Source organism: Stigmatopora nigra, chromosome 12 (assembly GCF_051989575.1).
Source record: "Stigmatopora nigra isolate UIUO_SnigA chromosome 12, RoL_Snig_1.1, whole genome shotgun sequence".
NCBI classification, from domain to species: domain Eukaryota; kingdom Metazoa; phylum Chordata; class Actinopteri; order Syngnathiformes; family Syngnathidae; genus Stigmatopora; species Stigmatopora nigra.
This window is the reverse complement of record NC_135519.1, coordinates 10,327,355-10,350,625: the sequence shown is the minus strand read 5'-3', so window position 1 is coordinate 10,350,625 and position 23,271 is coordinate 10,327,355. Positions and strand designations below refer to the sequence as shown.

Here is a 23,271-nt window from a genome sequence, read left to right as displayed (position 1 = left end):
TGATGAGAAATGATTGAACTGTTTGGTGTGAATGCCATGCGTCATGTTTTGAGAAAACCAGGCACTGCTCACCAACAGGTCAATACCATTCGTACAGTGAAGTATGGTGGTGGCAGCCTTATGCTATGCGGATATTTTTCAGCACCAGGAACTGTCAGACTAGTGAGGATAGCTGATAGACAGAAGATGAATGCAGCAATGGCGAGACACTCTGGAGCTCTTAACTCAGATTGGGGCGACAGTTAATTTTGTTCAGCCGGACAACAATCTGAATCAAAATTCTAAGATCTCGATAGATTGCCTTCAGAACCAGGATTTCCTGGAGTGGCCCAGACAGAGATCAGACTTGAATACAGCAGAAAATCTCTGGAAAGACCTAAAAGTGCCTATACACAGGCATTTCTTCAAACAAGAACCATTAACTGAACTGTTTCAAGGTTGGAATGCTTCATATTCAAAAGATGTGAGGCTGTTACTGCTGCTTATGGCAGATCTATACAGTATCAGGCAAAAGGTGTAAATACTTATGTAATTGGGATTTCCTAGGTCTTTAATCTTAATAAATTGGATAACCATTCAGAAACATCATTCAATCATTCATCTTTTGTACCAGGCATCCTCGCAAGGTTTGCTGGAGCCTATCCCAGCTGACTTTGAGCACTTTAGACTAGTTGCCAGTCAGCCATATGGCACACAAAGAAACAGAAAACCATTAACGCTCACAAGCATAACACCAACGAGTGGGAATCGATCCCACGCTTGGCCGCATTAAAGTCAGGCGAGTGATCCATTACACAATCAGGTGGTCTGTCTCAGCAAAAGATGAATGTAAATATATTAAAATACTAAAACAAAAGATACAACAATATTTCCCTGTTACATTTCGATGTTAACGGAGAAAATTCTAAAGGCAAAAATGTGTAAGAATATGGAAAAGCATCTTGCTTACTATTGGGGAGCTTTTCTGGATTTCACTCCACATTGCAGCAGAGGGCAGGACAGCCTTGCAGGTTGTAATTAGAGCTCAAAAAAGGGAGAGACATGGTGCTTACTGCTTATTGTGCCTACCTCAAAGTCCTTAGGTGAAGAGTTCAAATCTGGCTTGAAAGGTACCATAAACCCACCCCACATCTACATGCATAACTTTGCTATTTCAATCCAAAGACTTCCTTCCTCTTTTTAATTTTCACTCACTTTTAACTCAATCGCTGGTCTTGGCAATACGAGGTCTGCTTATTCTCTACAACCAGTCTAGGTGTGACAACCAGCCTCCCACCCAGTAGCCTTCATCAACTGCACACACACACACACACACACATGCACACACCAAAATCCCAATTACAGACCCTTCACACATGTGTACCAAAATCACACATGTAATGCAGGAAGGTAGAAATCTGCATACACGCACAGTTCGTCTAAGAATAAACCAGACTTCATTGAAATGGATGCCGCCAAGGTTTACTCGAAACCTGAAATAGCTCATCATCAACACCAACACCCAATAGCCAAGCTTGACTCTTGGCCATATGGCTAATTTTGTACCAAATGACTCAAGAATAAATAAACATGTTTAAAAAGTGGATACACATACCATATCCCATGTTGAGCTAGTGAGAGCTCTGTTTAGGAATTGTACAGCAGCAAAATATTTTCATGTTTAACAAGTCCAGTTTTAAGTTTTGCTTCCTGTAGTGTGATGATATGTTTGACAATAGTAACATACTTTAGGCTCAGGGTGGTATGTTGTTTTCTCATCAGTTACATTCAGTATAGCTACATTTGAGGCTTGGGCTATTTCCAACCCCAGCGGTTTGCGGTGCATTCAACAAGGAAATATCTACGCTGTGGTACTGTGAGCTTCTGTAAAGTGCTTGAAACTTGGGATGATTGAATCTATTCTGGAAGCAAAGTCTTCCTGTTGGTCAAAATGCATGTAACCCAACCCCCACGCATGCTTGTGTAACATGCGTTTGCATCGGCTTGTGTAAAAATGTGGGCAGCCAATCAAAGAGAGAGGTGTAGTAAGTCCGATCTGGGAAATTGTGTAATTCAAATTGTGTTGTCACGTTAAATGGCGGGTTAATATGTATTTACACACAGAGAAATATGTGCAATTCTGTAATTTCATGACTATAAATCTGTAAAATGTATTTTCATAGTTTGACTAGGCCTGCAATTTATATGATGGTACATTTTTTTCCCCACACAATGATGGCTCCGAGAAGGGCAACTAGGCGTTTCCTATACTTCCAGTGTTTCTGGAGTTACTTAAATGTGATACTGAAGATGAAGCCTACTATTTGATGTGCTGATGGTATATTATATGAAAACAATATTCCATATTTTTCAGACTACAAGGCAAATTATTATTTTTTATTTTACCGCAAAGTGTACAGTATCTGTAATCCAGCGTGTATACATTGGTTGAAGTTAATGACACCAAACCGATGTTGTTTTTTAAAAACCAATTATTAGTAATTAGAAGAAGATAACCGGTATTTGGAGCTGATATTCATTTTCAAGTGTAAATGTCATGCAAGCCTTGATCTTAATAGAACTTTAGAAATTATAAATATTGATGAATGTATGTAATTAAATGAAAGGTTCAAATTTAATTGAATGGTGGCACAAGAAGATATTCTTTTTCTGTGAAAGTTGAACAATAGAAAACATTCTGGTTGAACAATAGAAAATAGAAATTCTTCACTCCATCGACATTGGTTTCCATTCTAATGACTTTGGACCTCCAATTACACTTTTCATAGTAAATACACTGTGTCGGGCCCCCCATCTTGTGATCATGTGCACCACGTAAAGCTTTATCTTCTTTTCGCCAGAGATGTGAAGGCAAAAGCAGCAGGGTACGAGGGAGGGAGAGAGAGTCAGGGAGGAAATATATGAAGTAGGAGGGATTGAAGAGAGATTTTGGAGCAGACACACTCCTTCACTCAAGACGTCCACGACTCCACACGCTTTTAAGGTCAGTGAACTTTCAGCTTACCTTCTCGTTGATAGTGCAACTTACTACTCTTGTATCGATTTCATATGCATTTATGTGATGTATATATATATTTTTTAAACATTCTTTGTAGTTTCAAAGTATTTGGGTTCCCATTGTTTGTTTATGGAAACAGATTCCCTACACTCATTGGTGGCATTGTGGCCAGAAAGATTTACCGATAAAGTGTGGGGCCAAATTTTGGCACCCTATCAATAAAAGAAATAATGCGGGGTCAAATTTTGGTACCCTATCAATAAAAACTAAATAACAACACGCATATATACATTATAGCCAAAGCAAAAAAAAAAAACCCCAAAAAAACTGAACAAACAAACATTGGTGGCTGGTTTGATCTGGCATCTCGCTAATTTATGACAAAAACCCATTCATGTGATTATGTGGCTTAGGGTCTATATGTGCACTGAGCTTATCTACAATTTATATCTTGTGGTGGGAATGGAATCTTCTATAATTTGGAAACGAGGGCACGTTATGGAAATATAATGTTTAATTACCTTGTAATATTGATTAACATACCTGATGATTTTATTCTGTAACCAAGAAGACAGTCTTTTTGATTGTCCAGAAGATGTCATTGTTGCTCTTTCAAAGATCAGGCCTTTTTTTTTTGCAACTTGAGCTCAACTCACCTTGAACTTAGTGTTCAACAAGTTAACTTTTGCTATAACAGCATCAATTGGTATAGAAATCACTGTTCTATATGATGAAACAATTAATTCTTATTTCCAAGTGTGCAAAAATAGAAAAATAACTATAATGACATTGGTTAGTAGTAATCATGACACAGTTAAGTTTAAACTTTGTTACTTGCTTTTGTATCATTCTGTGAAGATTTCATACATTTAGACACCTGTTTTGGCTTTGAGCAGCATAAGTGGTGAGCACATATGACTCACAGTTTATGTTTGGGGTACGAATCTTCCCTGTGGTCTTCCTGTCTGAAGAATCAATGATCTTCCTGTGGTTGTGTTGCTTTTCTACGGATACTCAAACTTTCTCTGACAATAGTAACATTTTAGCATTATTAACACTGTAGATTTTTTTGTGACCATGTATATAATCTTTTCAAAAAGATCACAAATTCAACATGAATACAACAGCACAAGGATAAGGACTGGCCAACATTCCTTAAAAGTAAATTACAAACAAAAATAAACATGGTAGATGCAAAGCAGCTATAAAAATATTTATGCCACAAAGTAATAATGTACTAACGGTATTATGAGGATAAAAACCAAGGACATTTGATAGATGCATACAGTTGAATAGAATAGTTTGACCAAAAAATGTGAGTAAGCCATTCAAACTCCAGTGTGATGCCATTTTCCTCCCCAGACTCCCATCAATATGCCCAATACCATCTGGATCAGTTTCCTCCTGTTTTTCATCCTCGTGTCCGTCTCTGCCGCTGAGCCGAGGCGCAGCGCTTCCGGACAGCGCAGGAGAGCGCGCGTACCCGCAGCCAAGGTGCGTCTGGCTGGAAACCTTACACGGGAGCACCATGAGGGTCGCGTGGAGGTACTGCACAACAACACTTGGGGCACGGTGTGTGACGACGAGGTGGACATGAACCTGGCCAATGTGGTGTGTCGAGAGCTTGGCTTTCAAGGAGGCATCACATGGGCACACAGCGCCAAATATGGAGAAGGGCAGGGTAAGAAAAAACATTTTGGACCATCTTTTACATTAGTATTGAGTCTCTTTTATCTAAAGATCCAGCTAGAATTTCAACTTGGTGGTCAAATGAGTACTAAACATTGGCTTCCCAAAAAGAAAACATGCACTCATTCATGTAGCTGAGAAGAAAGAACTCAAAATGTTGAAAAGTCATCCTTCATTGTCCTCATTATGTCATGTTTCTCTTTTGTTGAATCCACTGCGGTTTACGCTACGTGATGTCTCACAAGTCACATGCTGGGAAGGCAAACCAGGCAGGATGACAGGCCACAAATTATCATTGACTTGTCATACAATTTATGATGTGAAGTCACTCATAATCTATATTTCATTGTCCAAATTCCAGCCATTTATATGGAACCGGTCGCTTCCAAGATACTTCCCAACATGCCCACACGGGTTAACACATGAGCAGTAATTAAGACACCCGAAATAACTGACATCATAAAGGCACAAAGATGACATCCCATTAAGGTCGCCCGGCAGGCTGGTGTAGCTCATGCATGAAAAAAGTAAGGACATTTGTTTTGGAGTAATGACAGCATACAGTTGACCATAGCTTTGCAACACTTGCTGAGGTTTATGGGCATTCTTTACAGCTGCTTTTAAATCCAAATTAAAGAGAACATGGAATGAATTTGAGAGGCACGGTCATAAAATATTCAACTTCAGAACACGCCACAAAGGTGAAACCCCTAATCAGACAGGCTGTTGAAGTCATATGAGGATCACATTTAAGAGCTTGTGTGGTCTGTTTCCAGAACAAGTTCAACTGGTTAACATACTGAAAGCATACCTGTGGTGCTCAGCTGAAATAATATAGATATACATACATATATATATATTTATTAATACTGTGCGTGCCATGAGGACCGACCTAGACACCCATGTTATAACACAAATGCGTTTGGATAGCCATATTATTATATTATCTGACCACACGAAGTATATTTAAAACAAACCACTTACTTTCCTCTCTCAAGGTCCTATATGGTTGGACAATGTTCGATGTAATGGTACCGAGAAGTCCATAAAGGACTGCAAGCACAATGGCTGGGGGGTGAATGACTGCAAACATTCTGAAGACATGGGAGTGGTGTGCGCCAAAGAGACCAGGCGGGAACCGACAACCAACAATCGAAACCACAGCAACGTCATCAACTCCAATGGGAATCTAGCGCCACGGTTACAAGGCCTGGCTACCCGCACACAGTCTACATATGGTTATTATGGGAATGGACATCCATATGAGGTCCCCAGGATCCAGAGGCAGCAACTTCACCTGGTAAAGCGGCACATCACTCATATAAACCTCACACTACTGACTGTACACTACTACTACTACTGACTGTACACTTCCTTTTGTCAGGGTAACAGTAAGGTCCGAATCGAGGAAGTGCGTTTGAGGCCCATCCTCATGTCAACCAAGAAGAAGACTTTGGTGACTGAAGGCGTGGTGGAAGTAAGGCATGCTGGGAGATGGAGGCAGGTCTGCGACATGGGCTGGAGTCTGAACAGTAGCAGAGTAGTGTGCGGGATGCTTGGCTTTCCTGATGCTGCTGAGCCAAACCTCAAAATGTACAAGTGAGTTTGCATCTCTTCTTGCAAAAATTTCAATAGAACACTTCTCAGCTGACTAGAGACATCATTGGCAAGTTGGGCAATAATGCACAATAATGTCACTGAATTCTTGATACATTCCATTACATTATTCTTAATCATAACACATCACGGGGTAATTCATTGACTGCCATTCACAGCACAAGGAAAATATCCACCATAACTCAATAGCTGCAATTTCCAATGAAAAGCAAACTTGATCTACCTATGAGATGATTTTATATGGATTGCACAGTTACCTTGGCATATTACCACTGGCATCACTAAAACTATGGAAACACAGCACAAACTGTTCTACTTTTCTAACAGCTTCAATGTTATTTAATTAATATCTCTGATATACTAAATGCATGACAACAAAAAGCGCACTAACGCTCTCAGCCAACATTGTCTACGGGTATCTTCACTGCTTTTAAATGATTAAAAAGACAACATAGAAAAAAAAAAAGCAAAGTGACATTCGGTTTAGAGGCAGAATAAGTAAAAGTCTTCAGTCATGCTTATCTCCTGCTCCCAGCCACATCTCTAAGAGAGTTCTCATCCTCTTCTCAGCCTCAGGGTAATGATAAGGGTCATCTCTGTTCCCTAGCAAAAAAAATCCTTTCTTACCACCTCTTTCCAGGCAAATCACCCCTCGGAACCTCATTGCCTTCGTGATACTATCTCTGCTTCCCAAACAAACTGCCATGCTTTTAATTTTGAATTCTCGTCCTGTTTGAGGTGTAATATCACCTCCTGATTGTGCTTTAACTGCTCCGTCGATACAGTGGTGTAAGGCCAGATGAACTTTTATTTATTTATTTTTACGCTTGTTTTATTGCTGTTATAGAATTTGTAAGCTTGAGTCAGCAATGCTGGCGTTACCTTTTCCACCATTTACAAACTGAAGGCTGCCATTAAATATGTGCTAGGGCTTTTTTTTTTTTTTAAATATATCATAGCATATGACTGCATTTTTTGACTTTAGATGTATCAGCACATTTTAATGTAGATTACAACATTTTGGAGACTTTGCAAACTTTGACTTTGTTGTCACCTTGAGAGTCATTACCAGGCTAGGCAAAGGAGTTGTGCATGTCCCAAATTTTACAGGAAATACTAAGCCAAGTTAAGTGAAGTTCCCATTAAACTTGAAGCCAGGTGATGTCATTACTTGTGCAGTTCAAGTTATAGACTCTTGCTTTCTTATTACTAGGGGTTGGGTTATTTCATGAAAACTTAACATACTACTCATTGCATGTTAATCTAGAAAATAACAAGTTAGATTGCTGTTTAGGGGGAATCCCTTTTTGTTCAACAGTGAAATAAATTTATCAGCAATCTTTTAGTGGCTGTCAGCCAGCACATTTCACACAATCGGATTGAAAAAAAAAGTAGCATCGTTTCCTTGAATAAGTAGCTGCTGGTCACAACATACTGCGAATTTGTTACTTGTACTTTTGTTTTGTTTTTGGAACTAAAATATATATAATTAACATTATTTAAAAGTTCCGATTTTTTTTCCATATTCCCTTTTAGTCTTCTGCCTTCAGAGTTTTTTTTTTTTAAAAGTAGATAAAGGTGTCCTAAAATGACTCTAGTGAGAACTCTTATAATAGCCTTCAAACCATAATGATGCGTCTAAATCTGTTTTCCACCATTTGTCGCTTCCAAACGCCTCTCACTGTTTTCTTTTTCATAACCAGTTCTGACTTTAGAACTTGTCAGAATAAAAACAACAACAACCTGTAAACATTTACTTTAAGCTTCATACAACAGTTGGATTTAACACAGTTATTGTCATCTCAATTTAAGAAGTTCTTGATTGGCTATGAGATGGTTATCCATCAGTCTATTGTTTTTTGTTTTTTTTGGGGGCTTTAGAAAAAGACCCCAAATGTGGTTTCTATATGTAATCTGCCAATGGCTGCTTAAATAAATTGAAAATCTTACTTTTGAACCCAATGAGGACAAACAGGCAAGTTGAGTCATTCTGATTGTGCCTTAACTTGACAAGTAGTTCATTTTGTCTCATTTATTTAAAAAAATAGAATAATTTCTTAGAAGTTCAATTCGTTCCGTAATCAACACTCCTTTTATCTAGCGAAATTTTCTGAATTCAATGTGAACGGGACCAGAATGTTTATCTGCAAAAGCAAATACCAACTGTGGTCTCACCATATGTGGTTTGTTTTGCTCGTTGTAAGCACAGACTGAATTAGACACTATAATTACTCCTTGTGAAGAACTAAAACAATTGCATTTCAGCCATTATGACATTGACATTTTTTTGCACCATCTGCATTCGATGTTAGAAGCTAAAGAACACTTACTGGATCGTGTTTCATGATTTTCACCATCGGGGCCCTTTTCCATGTTCTTCCGCCTCCTCGAAAGCCATTCTTAGTAATCCTTAACCAGGCCGCGTCTTTAGGGCCGCCTGTGTGTCTTGGATGCGATTCTGAAGATGCTGTAATTGCAGGTTGGTTAGGAATGAGGTTCGCTTGGGATTGTGCTGTGAGTGGAAAAAAAATACCCTACATTATAGCTGTTTGTGAGTGTGGAATAGTGCCTTGCCACAAATGGAGAAGATAAAGAAAACAAGCCGCACCAGTCGGGTCTAATTTTCACTTACTTGTGTGAAATATCTTTAATTATGATTGCTGTACGAGCCATTGAATGAGTAGTTAACCACCCCATTTCATCTAGCTTTTGATTTAGGACTTAAATCTCTCACGATATTGAATGCCATTCATTTTGTTCAAGAGTTACTTACTTTCAACTCATTTAGGCTCTAATAAAAAAGGACTTTCATTTTCTGTCACCCTCCATCTACACAAAACAGGAAATTGCTAACTGAAAACAGATGGAAGGTTTATTTCACTTGTTTCTCCTGTCATTAATTCTAATAATAAATTGTAAATATCTTATTTAATAACTCTACTGTGCACTCACTTGTGTCTAAATCCTCCTATTTTTTTTAGATTTCTTCTCTCTCACTGTCAGATTAGACTCAACATCATTAGAGTCTTTAACATCATTAGTGTCAGTGCTCAACAATCAGTGAAGCGCTACATTATGCTGTGAAAGAAACTAATAAGGCAGCTGTCACAAGTTCACACGCTGTAAATTCATTAATTGACCACATATTCTCACAACTCTCGCAGGGGTGCTGGAGCCTATCCCAGCCAAATGTGGCCAATAGGTTAGTGGCATCCTGAAATAGTTGCCACCCAGTTGCAGGACACAATAAGACTCACCACCTTTTTTTTACAAGTGTAATTGAGGATATGTTGTGTTTAATAACACGTGGCCTCATTTTTGGTTACAAGGTTTTTCATTCATAGTTGAAAATCAAGTGTGGGATATCAAACGGCTTCATTTTGCTTGCATGTTCAGCATGACGTTAACTGTTTATTTGTTTAGGCATCACATCATGTACTTCAGCAACTACAACCATTCACTTTGTGTTAATTGATGGGAGTAGAAAATGGCCAAACACCTTAGCCTGTTGCTGTTTAATTAGTAGAAATGAAAAACATATTTTTGCCTAGCTTTTACCTACTGCGTGAGAAGGGATTGGGGAAAGTCGAGTGAGGACCGCCAGCGACATAACGTCACTGATGTGACAATGCCGTCCTTGATTTTAGCCTACTGATTTATTTAAATAAGGAGTCTTGCATTCTCACTAAAATGTCCGGAATATAAAATATTCATGCTTTTAAAAAAAGCATGTGAAAATATTTACCTGTCTCTGTCAACATTCACTTCTACATTTACTGGTCTCATTTTGGTTGGCCTCCCTTATGAGGGGGGGAAAAGAGAAACACCAGAATATTTGATCCTACTCTGGTATTGGATATTGCTATAGCAAGTAAAGTAGTAGTTTTTTTGCATAAGAAACAACTTTTATTCTCAAATTGGATAGAAATATCAGGTCAGGTTGTTGCTGGATTACCGAAAATAGAAATAAAAAGGTTTATATGCATATATGTATATATGAGTATTGTGCCTCTAAGGTTAAAATACCCTGTGAAATTTTCCCCAAATATCTGTAGTCATTGCTCAAATGATTCTATTATTCATGCAAATAATAGACCATTCTAAGGACCAGCAAATGAAAATCCAAAAGGGTGTGCCTCCTCCTCTTTCTTTATGTTTTTGTGGAGGTCTAATGGCAAACCTGACAGTCACCTCACAGTGTGATGTGTGTAACCACAGTTGAAACAGACTACTGATTGGACCATTTCCTCCCTTCTTTTCCTAACAGAAAAATATGGGATACCAAGGTGGCAGATCCTTCTACAAGGTAAGTGAAACTCTACTTCAAACAGAGATATACAGAGTCACACAGAGTTCACACAAAATACCTACACCCCTTCCACATGTTTTTGGTCTTTGATAATACAACTAAAGTTCTGAACTGTGCAAAGAATTGTCATCTTGATTAAGTAATGTGAAATACCAATCATACTCCCAGCCTTGGAAATCCAGGAATTGATTCCAAAACAAAATGTTATGTTCACACAAAACAGCCAATAAAAATAGGCAGGAAAAAAACAACAAACTGTACAGAATCTAATTTTAGCATCACACCTTGTCCCTTTTAGGTTGAGCATTATTGCTAAGAAGAAGGGCTTCTGGATAGAAAAGGTCAACTGCCTGGGAAATGAAAACACATTGTCTGAATGCCACGGTCAGCTGTCCATCCCCCGTAGCCCTGCCCCCTGTAAGGACGGACGTCATGCAGTGGTCAAATGTGTTCCGGGCCCTCAATTTTCCAGAATATCTTCAGGAAGACCTCAAGCCCCGTACCCAGTTGTGGTAAGTAGGCGCTAAACCATGTGTGCATTCATGTGGTGTTGACTTTGACTTTCTTTCCTGTACAGCCAGTGCGTCTGAAGGCTGGGCCCAGGCTTGGTGAGGGTCGCGTGGAGGTGCTCCGAGACGGGAAGTGGGGGACGATCGTGGACCACATGTGGGAGCGCACCGCTGCCAGTGTGGTGTGCAGAGAGCTGGGCTTTGGTACCGCCCAGGACGCTCTACAAGGCGCCTATATGGGTCAAGGTGAGAAGAAACAATCAAGTTGTTTTAATTGTGTGTGGACTAAGCTTGCACAGTCAGGTGCACAAATTAATGTAATGTAGTGTTGTGGCATACAACAATGTCAATTTTTTACTTTCCCTGTGAATTTTCGGTCATTTTCTGAATTGTACGTGTGTGTTCCCTTGAAATGTTCTGTGGCATTCAACTTAACCAGCGGAGTGTGCTTGTATTGTATGCCATGAGTCAGTGTTGGAATGGCCACCCAAAAATCTTAAAGCCAGGGTTTGCTCTCCCCCCATGCTGACTAAGCCAAAACACAGCAGAACCGTTTGCTTTGATTTGCTTGAAAAGTGTATCTTACATCAATCTCTTACCTTTTAACCTCTGCCGGAGGTGATGTAATTTGGACTATCTGCTTTAGATTTGGGCATTAACACACAGAGGTGGTTAATTGTATATGTGCACACATCTAAGTATGGCAATGCCTAGTTTAAAAATGATTCATGTGGCTCTGTAGTTGTAGTTTAATCTTGACGAATGCCAGGTTTGATTCTCTACATTGCAGTGTCTCACACACACATACAAGCTCACTCTCAGGTCTCAGTGTACCGTAGCGCGGCAGCTCAAAGTAGCTCTCTCCTCTATAACATTCACTATATGATGTTTGGCTGAAAGCTGTAATTTCACATGTGCTGTGAAGGCCACATAACCATAGCTTTTATGTTGCTTAAACACACCAAAATTAGACTGTTTAGAGAGAACAAACTCCCTCTATGTACAGAAAGAAGGATTTTTTAGGCAAAGTTATATAAAGATTTAATTAGTAGATGTTTAATTTCTGTGCAAAATAAAATACAGTGCATCCTCTGATGTATATGGTGCTGTACAATTTGAAATTTGACCGATAATACGCCTTCAAAGTTGCATGGGTAGTATGATAACCATGAATCTGGAAATTTAACTTTATGCTAATACATACATTAATATAATTATCATACAATTCTATAGAAAAACACATCTAAATACCTCATGACCACACATGAATCCTTAAACACTCATTCCTTAAATAACCATTTCCCTTTGACAAGAGTGGAAATGTTATAAACCCCTTCCATTGCCACCCAACCAAAACTTTTTTGGGGTAGAAAATTGTTTAAACATGTTTTTTTCCATAGGCAAAATTGCACTTACCAGTATAGGAAAACAAGGTCTACCAACATTCGCTGACCACATGACCTGTAAACAGGGAAAATGTTTGTTCTGCTTCTTTTATGGGGGTCTATTGGTGGTAAGCAAACCAACTTAAGGGTTCATTACCAAAACACAACTGATATTGACATTCCTTTCGAAAGGAAAGCAATGTGAATTGAAGGTGGAAGGATGTTGTGAAGTTAGCTGCCATCAAGGCACCACTGTATTTTTTTCATACACGTGCCCCTCTGTCCCAGCTGCTAAAAATAAATTAAGAAAAACACAGCTAATTGGACCTCACGAGACCTCGGTTCAGCAATCAATTGGTTAATTCTGCATCTTAGATATTTTTGTATTTTTTTCCACAACATGCATTCTAAAAGAGGCAGTAGCCTTTTGAGGGATGAAGCATGGGAACATTGATGGAGGGATTTATATTCTAAGCACTTAACAGACATCACATGTTAACAAAGTTAGGGTAGCGTGTCTTGTTTTTATGGGGGTTAACTTCTTTTACACAAAGTGCTTAGATCATTTCCATCAAAACTTTCAGTCGAGAGTTGCACAGCTACACGACCCCCCAGACTGACTTATTTATGATGAACAAATTAGATAATTGTGCCAACCAGTCCAGTGATCGTAGATTCTCGCTTCCACCGGATCTCAATCCACAGTGTCCATGTGTGATTCAGACAAATTACAAAATCATGTTTGGAATCCTTTTAGTGGACTAACATGATTCTGGAATGTTTCGTATTTCTAACCAGCCGCAGACGGCATAGATTACTGTCGAACTAAGACAAACTTGGCTGAGAAACTCTGACTCAGACATATTTCATGGAAAAGGAAAAAAGGACACCACATTTATCTTAGTGCCTGAAACGGATTGCAATTTGTGTGTGGAAAAGAACAGGGTTTCCTCGTGAGTCTAACCAACTATTTGTACTATTTCCAAGAATAATGTGACCAGTTACCCAACTTCTAACCCCTAAATACATCTTTCTAATAAGACAAACGCAATGACGTCATCTGCCACTTCTAATCACACTGTAAGAAAAATCGCCCTGAATTAAAGAAAACTCAATAAGCCAATAATTTGACCTTAAATAACAAGCTCCTAAATGAGTGGTGTCCGTGGGGACATTTGTGTCTCGTAGGTTGTGTTTTATTTGCTTGTGGCAAAGTCTAAGAATACATTAAAAGCAACCCACATCAGCACATGAAGGAATAGGACTTCATAGAAAAGTGTATAAAAAAACATCACCACAAGACCACTAGTCAAACAAAATGGTTCTTGGCAACAGAGTGGCTGTAGTGGTAAGGACGTATGCTCCACAGGGGTTCGGAGTTTGATCTCAGCTCAGATCTACCTGTGTAGAGTTTTTACCTTCTTTTCCCGTCTATGGGTTTTCTCCAAGAATCCCGGCTTCCTCCTGTTTTACAAGCAAGCATCACTGGTTGCTTTGACATGCAGCCAAAAAGCCTTTCATAATTTAGTTTTTGGCACTAACCTGGTTATGCATGTTTTTTAAAATTTTATTTTGTAATCACTCCCCTTGGATTAACACATTTTCTAAATATATATTCTGAATACCTGGCTGATCCATTTACAACCTTGTTTACTCAGACATCTTAAACTGAAATTCCATTTTTTTAAAATGCCAAACATTGACCTTAATATCAATTTTGACTGTATGAAAAAATATCCAATTTTAAATTCAGTTTTTAAATACAGTGCATCCACTTGGCACAGGTGGTTAACATGTCGGCCTTACAGCTCTGGGGTCCTGGGTTCAAATCCAGGTCATGTCCATCTGTGTGGACTTTGCATGTTTTCCAAAAACATACATGGTAGGCTGATTGGACACTCTAAATTGCCCATAGGCATGGGTGTGAGTGTGCATGGTTGGCCATCTCCATGTGCCCTGCTATCGGCTGGCCACCGATTTAAGGTGTCCCCCGCCTCTGGCCTGGAGACAGCTGGGATTGGCTCCAGCACCCCCTCGACCCTAGTGAGGATAAAGCGGTTCAGAAAATGAGATGAGATGAGTCTAAAAAAAGGGTTACCTCAAAACTGCAGTGTCAAATTATCTAATGTTTCTATTTCCCCATCAATTGTTATATCTTAATCCATTCATAACAGTTTCCTCTCATCATGTGTGTTTACACTGAGTTTACTTCTACAAACACTCGAGGGAGAAAAACACCATAAATGTTCATGAAAAATGTTCTGCGAGTGCTGTGGAAATGTTTTTCAAGGTTTTCACATAATTTCCAAAGGAAGTTTAGAGTACAGCCTGTAACTGCTGTTTTTCTTTTTGGGCTGCTGATGTGGTCTCTTGGACACCCTTGTCACGATAAATCCAGTTTGTGGGATTTACCAATGCGATAGCAGCGGAAGCAGTGAAGATAAGTCTTTTCTGACATTTCTCACCACATGTGTAACCAATGTGAAAGGAGGCCTGCAATCTAACAGCGACAGATCTATTCAACTTGCATTCTTGATGCCTGGTTGCCTCCCTTTACTTTCAGTTCCAAAGTCTAACTGGATTTTTTCTCCTTTCATTGGTTTTGTGGAAATCCATGGGAGTATTCGCTCAAATGCGTTATGCGTATTTATTTTCATATTTATAGTGTATTTCCTACACATGAAGAATAGTACACTAGAGCCATAACTGGGCAATTTGTGTTGTAAAATGCTGTCTTTAAGGAACTGACTGTTTGACTTCATGAAATGTTGATTCATGTTATTTAAGAGAGTCTGGTTTTCATCATCAAATGAAACAGCACGACACAAATTTGCCCTTGTTTTTTGGACTGAGCGTATTCTATGTGGTTGTTTGCCCCAGCAACAGAGGTTCGGCAATGAGGTGTGTCAAAGCTGGAGGTTCTGGTGCTTGCCTTACAATAGCACTTTTACGCAGTAGATATGAACTTTTCATCGCTTCATTTTCATTTCACTCGGAATAAAATGAAAACAAAATTCATGTAACCCAAAGCGTGCATTCTTTGCACGTACCTGTCTACTGGGTGGCCCTGAAGGAATGAATGCCATGTGAAATCTCTCAGTAACGTGAATGTTTCACTGCACTCAAGGATACCAAGTTTTGTCTCCGGAAAGCATTGCTCGCAGAGTAATATTACAATCTTACAGGTTTACAAATGTACCTTTTCTCACAGATACCACAGTCTATGAGCTTTGAGTGACACAAGCTGCCACTTAGAGCATTTTATCCTCCAAATTTGTTATTAATATTGCATCTGTGCTTCAGGCCCTCTGGTGTTTGCTTTTAGATCTAAAGGCACACTCGCTTATCTTTGCAGGTACTGGACCAATCCACATGAACAGTGTGCAGTGCACAGGCACAGAGCGCTCCATTCTCGACTGCTTCTTCCAGGAGGTTCGACCTTGGACATTCAAACACAGCCAGGATGCTTCAGTGCGCTGTAATGTCCCTAAAACTGGCACAGAGTTCACGGTATTGTCATTAGAAAGGCTGTACATTGTTTTAATAATTATAACTGCTTAAGCATGTAAAAGTAAAAGTTCTTAAATGTGTTTGCAGGTGCGTCTGTCTGGTGGCAGGGTTCCCACCGAGGGTCGAGTGGAAGTGCTGATGGAAGTGGGTGGGCGTAAACGTTGGGGTTCGGTCTGCAGTGAGAACTGGAACATCAATGAGGCCATGGTGGTGTGCAGACAGTTAGGCTTTGGATTTGCTGCAAGTGCACATCAGGTAATCTGAACATGACTTTGCAGTTTGTTTTTTTTATTACGGCGCATGCTTAATAAGAGAAGCCCTAACTGACCATCACCATCTCTTTAATAAATTGAAAACAAATGATTGGCTCGAGGTCAATCTATCGTCACCAGCTTGAATTTAACCTGATGGACGATGAATTAAAATAGCCTCCTGCCTACAACAGGATACCTGGTACTGGTCCAGCAACCCAAACGCAGCCGAGCTCATCCTCAGCGGAACTCATTGCGTCGGCACAGAGTTCTCAGTTCAGCAGTGTCGTCGTAACAACCACATGCATTGTCCACGAGGGGGAGGACCTAAAGCGGCTGGGGTCACATGCTCAGAGAGTAAGACAGACTAATACTTTACTACTCTTTAGTACTCTTTACTTTACAGTGTTTTTCACAAGTTGGCAAGTCAACATTTGATAGCAAATTCAAATTTGACACCATCACAGTTACAGTCACACTCATTTAAAAAAAAAAGATCTACTGATAAAATAAAACAAAAAAGTCATACTGGAATCTTGAATCTCCTCCTTTAGCGGCTCCCGACCTTGTTCTGGATGCCCAGCTGGTTCAGGAGACAGCATACCTTGAAGATCGACCGCTCCACTTGCTGAGTTGTGCCAATGAGGAGAACTGCCTGTCCTCCTCAGCTGCCCGTATGGACTGGCCCTACGGTCACAGACGACTGCTGCGCTTCTCTTCACGCATCATGAACCTGGGACGCTCCGATTTCCGACCCAAAGCCACGAGAGAAAGCTGGACATGGCACCAGTGTCACAGGTGACAACACCCCCCCCCCGTGTAGTAAATTTCAGGTGTTGCAGTGTTATTGCAGCGAAGAAAAAGCATTCCAACATGTTAGATGTTGTGGTTAAGCATTTGCTCATTTATTTAAGAGGCTTCTGGACACAGATGAGTTGCAGTTTTTGAAAAACATGCATTAATTGCCTCGTAGTAATTCAGAGTTATATTAATTTAATGACCAGCCGGAAAGAAAACAAGTATATTATAACAAGGAATCAGAAAGGAGCAAGCGTGCCCGCCATATTAACACAGGAATCTTTGTCACTTTACCTAGCAGCTGTGAATAGATGAAAAGAGGTCATCATTTCTGGTTGACGTCATTCCACTTGAGTACTCGGCATGCTTTGGTCCATTAGATGTCATGTTAAGAGTAAAGGAACGTTTTAGTAGAAAAGCAGGAAGTCATATTTAACTTTCCATTTCAACAAATGTATATTTTTATTTAGTACAAGTTCAAACCTTGGCTTTACCAATTATTAGCTACAAACAGTTGAGTAGAAGCAATCAGTCAGCAATATACAAATTTTGATATGGCATGGCACAGTATGGTAAGGTATCCTTATTGGAAGACTCAGTTTCCAGTACACTAGTAATACAATATGCAAGCCTACATAGAAAAAGAAATAACTAACAAAAGTATTATGGCTGGCATCAAAACACATAAAATACTACTGCCAATATTTCCCATGAAGTCGAAGTATACCTTGCCTTGCTGAGGGTCACATTAGTCAAACAACTCTCAGTCTTATCACTAGTGTCCTTCAGCCTGCATATGAATGTATACATCTAATAAAACGCTTGCCTTTAGTATACATTGAACAAAGTCGTTTGGTTGTACAAAGGGCAGCAAAGGTGACTGTGGGTTCATTCGTGAACACATTAGTGCTGCGGATACGACGTTCAAAGACCTCTATTCAATGAGCAGAGGTAAACAGGCCGTGCGACGTTGGTTCTAAAACAAGCTTCTGTGAGAGGTGTTATGGTGACACCCATGCTTGGATTGGATATTCATGTTGTGAGGTCACGAGGATACACGCCATAGGTGTGAGCAGTGTTCACTCAATGTCAACTACTGTAAGCAGAAAGGGATGCTTAGTGGTCCTTGGAAGCACATTCCGCTGTAAAAACCTACTTTTCTGACGTAATTGAGAAAAAAATTAATCAGGCACTATTAACTCTGCACATTAAACTTCTCAGCCAATGAAAAGCATCAGTACGAACCGTTTGTGTATTTTAAGTGAATATGAATTACTATTTGTTGTCACAGTAGAGTTTTGAAGTCAACTAATGTTTTCAGACCTCAAAAAATAAACATGACTTTGATTTAATTTTATTTTTAATCAAACTATAACAACAAATGAAACACTTTTTTAGTTGATTGGTTAGCTAGTGGACGAGTGGTTTGAACACACTCAATTTTTAATGTAAAAGTGAATGGTTGTCTGTCTCCTTGTGCCTTGTGGCCATAAGCCCTTATTTAAATAAAAAATGGTACAATGTCTTTATTTTCTTTCATTCTTTCTCGTTCATTCCAGGCATTACCACAGCATTGAGGTCTTCACACATTACGACCTGTTGACTCTGAACGGCACCAGGGTTGCAGAGGGACATAAGGCCAGTTTTTGTCTGGAGGACACACATTGTCCAGATGGTAAAGTCTCCCTCTCTTTGTTACATCATGGATTAATTAGCTTATGTGAAAATCAGCATTTGTACCAAAATGTGAATTCCTAAATGGGAAGCACTAATTTATGCTATTGTGTTTTAGGTGTTCCAAAACGCTTTTCTTGTTATAACATGGGTGACCAGGGTATCTCTGTGGGTTGCTGGGATACCTACCGACACGATATTGACTGTCAGTGGGTCGACGTGACGGACGTACGGCCTGGCGATTACATCTTTCAGGTAAGAAAGTATTCTCCTTGTGCATGCTTCTTCGGCCTTTAAAGTAGTCCAAGTTTTGCATGATTTTAAAAGTGAGTTTAATTGTGAGTGTGAGAGAGCATGGGTGGATGGATGTCTAACTGTAAAAACAGCAGCAGCATATTTCTGAATCTAGTTCGTCTTTTTAGTAGGATTACTCCAACTTACATCGTTTCAGAATGTAAAGTGACATTTTACGCCCAATGATTCTCACGACCTCATGACTTTGGGGATTATATAAAGTTTGTCTATTTTTGTTGTTTAAAAACCCGACTTTCCAATCTTGTGCAACCATCCTCTCTCTGTTATTACTTGAGCCTTGGCCAGTCAATCAGGTCTGTGGTCACTAGAGTAAAACACATGAAGGCCTGCAGCTCATCATTATCCGGCATCTCGCTCGCAAAGTCTTAGCCACCTCGCACGTTATACGCAGCTGTCTGCAGCTTGTCAATCGCCTCATATGTGTGGAAACCCAGATAATTACCACTGTCTATCTCTCTGAGACACTCACTTCTTGGAATTACACATTTCTGTTGGAACAAAGTGTACTTAATTTCCATGTAATTGACACAAGGCCTAGTTTTGACCATTGAATTAGGAGCACCCAGGCTATGTATATACATACAGACGTCAACTTATGTCTTATGCGAGTCACGTCTGTTCAATTTTACGACCGTAAAAGTCATGAAGCGTGATTCATGACAGTACAGCCTGAGTATTGCGTACGACAGTTGTTTGCACTACTGGCAGAGCGCCAGCATTTTCAAAAGCTAATCGCAAGGGAGAGGAAAAAAAATTATGACTAAAGCAATGCTAGAGTTAGTGTCAGCACGACACGGTAGCGTGCCAACGCGAGGCTCTCACTTGTGGGGCGCTTGAGGTTGTATCGGCGCTACTTTGATATGCCAACACGAGGCTCCCATTGGTGAGGCGTTAGAGGTCAAGGTGATTTGACAACGTGAGGCTCCCATTGGTCGATGTAGTGGTGGTCGAGGTTCTGTTGCAAACATAGTAGTGCGCCGACATTGGTGTGTTCGGTACTCAGATGCTTCCACATTTTATCTTATAGGTTCGTGAGAGCCATATGCTCTCCTAAAAAAGACATAATTGTAAGATAATATAGCATCTAAAACCTTATTATTCAGTACAGTATCCACAGCATGGATCGCTGGTCTGTCTGAACAAAATATGGTCCAGAGTCGATTACTGTCTGTAGTCGTTGGGGTCGATAGAATTTAGGGAATAGATCTCAGTCCAAAAGAGTTGTGAGTTTACTGAGAAACATTACATTTCGACTTTTGTGTATTTAGCTGACCCTCCCTTTACTAATGAAATGCACCAATTACCCAAGTAATGATTACCTCACTTGTAAAGCTCCTCCTACGCCTCCCTTCCCATTAGACAAGGCTAATTTCACACCATGGATTCCCCCTGCCATGTTTTTTTTTCCTTTTCAACCTTTATTGCTATTTTCACTCCAAGGAACACAAAATGTTTCCAAAGTCTCTCACGGAGAGGCATTAATTTACATGGAAAATTGAAAGGCAGAAGCCAATTTAGTTGCCTAGTGGTCCTTTATTAGTTAAGACTAGTCACAGCATCTACGATCGGCTGGCCACCAATTCAGGGTGTCCCCTGCCTCTGGACACGTTAAGAAATGACAAAAACAAGGCTACATGCTGTGAATAAATCATAAATATTGCAATATAATGTTCTACAGTTTCCACTTAAAAGCAGAGACCCACTTTTTTTACATTAGTGTATTTGATGTTGTATTAGCATGTCCAACAATAAATTAAAAAAAAAAAAACATGGCAAATGACTGAAATGTTTTAAGTTACACACAGTAAAGTAGAAATTTGTGATGCATCCAACTGAGGCACATTATTTTGTGTGTTTTTGCAAAACTATTAACTGGGCAACATTTCTGGAAGTCCAGCCATACCGTGATCATTCTGACATCACTGTCAACTGTATGAAATATATAAAGCTAAATGAAAAACTTTCGGGTTTTTATGAGTAAACCGCGGCGTTGAGCTTGGTTTCGTTTTTGTAATTTGCCGCCCTTCTGGCTGAAACTGGTGTTTAAAGAGGGTGGTGCATTTCTAAAGAATAGCTATTACAGTAAATCACTTGTTCCTCTTATCACATAAGAGAAAAATCACACCACCAGTCAGAATTGCGCTGCAAATAACATTAGGGTGTAAAACTCTATTCTGAATAACAGTTTTTTTAAACCATATGTAAGTATGTTGTAAGCTATAGTAATTGCATGTTGGTGGATAGAAGCACAACCACATGTGAAGCACAACTGTGAAGTTGCATAACCTTTTTTTTATCTTAAGTTGACTATTGTGCTTTTACACACAGAACAATTGTTTTCCCTCAAGAGTTATATCATACTCCATTGTACAACAAGGCTTTAACATTTTCTTACAAAGTTGACTGAGACATCACTTTCTATCATTAAAATACATAGCTCTACTGTAAAGCCAATAAATGTGAATGTACTTGAATGATACCACAGTTTTGCTCGATGGTCATTCCATGAATAACCTTTTCCAAATTAAAACTCTGACAACTATATCTGATAAGAAATCAGAATTAAGTGCCAATGATTGCGTTTGTCCGTCAGGTGGAAGTCAACCCATCAATGGACATGGCTGAATCAGACTTCATGAACAATGTTATGCGCTGTCGCTGCAAGTACGATGGCCAAAGGGCTTTTATGTATGGATGTCACGCAGGTAAGTGCCCATGTTCCTCCACTTTTTAATCGCAGTTGTACCTTGCTATCACGACTTTCTGTTTTTTTTTCCTTCTTAAAGGAGATGCATACAGTGCAGAGACTGAAGACCTATTTGAACATCAGAGGGAAATAACCAATAACTTTGTGTAGAGCATCGTGATGCAAAAACATTCCAGAGACTGCTCCAGATGGGGCAGAGGATGATGGCTCCAAAGCACATCAAACGTCATATCAATGAGGTTCAACTAGACAGGCCAATAACAAAAGGTCAAAAGGTTAGATAATTGCTTTAGTACGTATGTTAATTTTGCATATTGATTATAAACAAAGGTGAAAGTGGACTTTTATGACTATTAAAACCAACACTCTTGTTGGTAAATCCTCTAACTGAGTACTTAACGACATATTTATAGATAATGAGTTTTTAGAATGTGCAGGTCAATCATGAAAAAGTGCTTTGGAATTTGGGCAAGTACCAGTATGTCAAACAAATGCTGGAGAGTCCAGCTTTCGATTCTTTTGCTTTTGGATTAGGTCTATTTTATTATTTTACACATAAAATAAACAACCGTTAATCTTCTCAATAAGATAACAAGATTTAGTCATAATTTTATATTACAAGGCACTTTATCTTTTTACATCAGTAGTCTTCTATGTGCTTTTCAATTACCAACCATATCAATATACACAGATTATAAATGCTTAATAGTCTAAAACAGTTGACACGCTGACATTTACAGTTGCTTCTTTCATATTTATACTAATTTATTCATAGGGTTCAAAATAACATATTCAAGAAGAGGTTTGCTATCTAGAGTTTTTATTTTTCCAATCTAACTTTTTTTTCTTAGCTTTGGGATATTTTATGAGACACAGATGAATAATTCTATTTTAAATGTGGTTATTAAAATGCAACTGTAGAGATTTTCTCCCTCAGCATTTTGTATGGGAGGGAACACCAGTGTGACACAACCACACGATTGTGGCCGTCGTGCCAGCAGGCTTTAAGAGCATATAAATATAAATATATATGAAGAAAAGCCTTTTAATTATGTTTGCTTGGGTTTGTTTTAAAATTGGGGTTAAAACTATAGCGTGTGCTTTTATGCACATTGCCAAATGGGTTCTTATAGGATTACGGAAAACTCTTTTTTCATAAATGCCGCATGGGAGATGACAGTCTTTGAAAGGCAAGCCACAACTGACACTAGCACGCTCCTACAAGACAATAAAAAATGGTTCCTTTTGATGAGCTAATAGATACTAAACTCTCTTTAGATTGAACCTTACATAGGTTTATTTGGCCAACATTATTGAATACTAAAAGAATAAAATTACAATGAGCCAAAACCTAAAGTTATTTATAAATTAGCATTCTACAAGGCAATTGGGGATATTAAGAGAAAAACATGAAATCTGACTTTTACTGAAGTTTTTTTTTAGAAAGAATTGTATTTAATACATAAACAGAAATGGTAAAGTACTGTGCTCCTATTCAGAGTATATGAA

General features: G+C 39.1%; 1 protein-coding gene across 1 annotated transcript; it reads left to right on the top strand.

The window, feature by feature from the left end:
- The first annotated feature begins 2,873 nt into the window (after positions 1-2,873).
- loxl4 (lysyl oxidase-like 4) lies at positions 2,874-22,142 on the top strand. The gene is made up of 15 exons (XM_077730241.1): positions 2,874-2,983; positions 4,361-4,679; positions 5,686-5,987; positions 6,072-6,286; positions 10,572-10,610; positions 10,912-11,125; positions 11,191-11,368; positions 15,863-16,017; positions 16,105-16,272; positions 16,463-16,625; positions 16,823-17,066; positions 18,626-18,741; positions 18,859-18,995; positions 21,649-21,760; positions 21,842-22,142. The coding sequence occupies exons 2-15, from the start codon at positions 4,373-4,375 to the stop codon at positions 21,910-21,912; spliced, it is 2,421 nt and encodes an 806-aa protein (XP_077586367.1). The 5' UTR covers positions 2,874-2,983; positions 4,361-4,372; the 3' UTR covers positions 21,913-22,142.
- Positions 22,143-23,271: the final 1,129 nt, after the last annotated feature.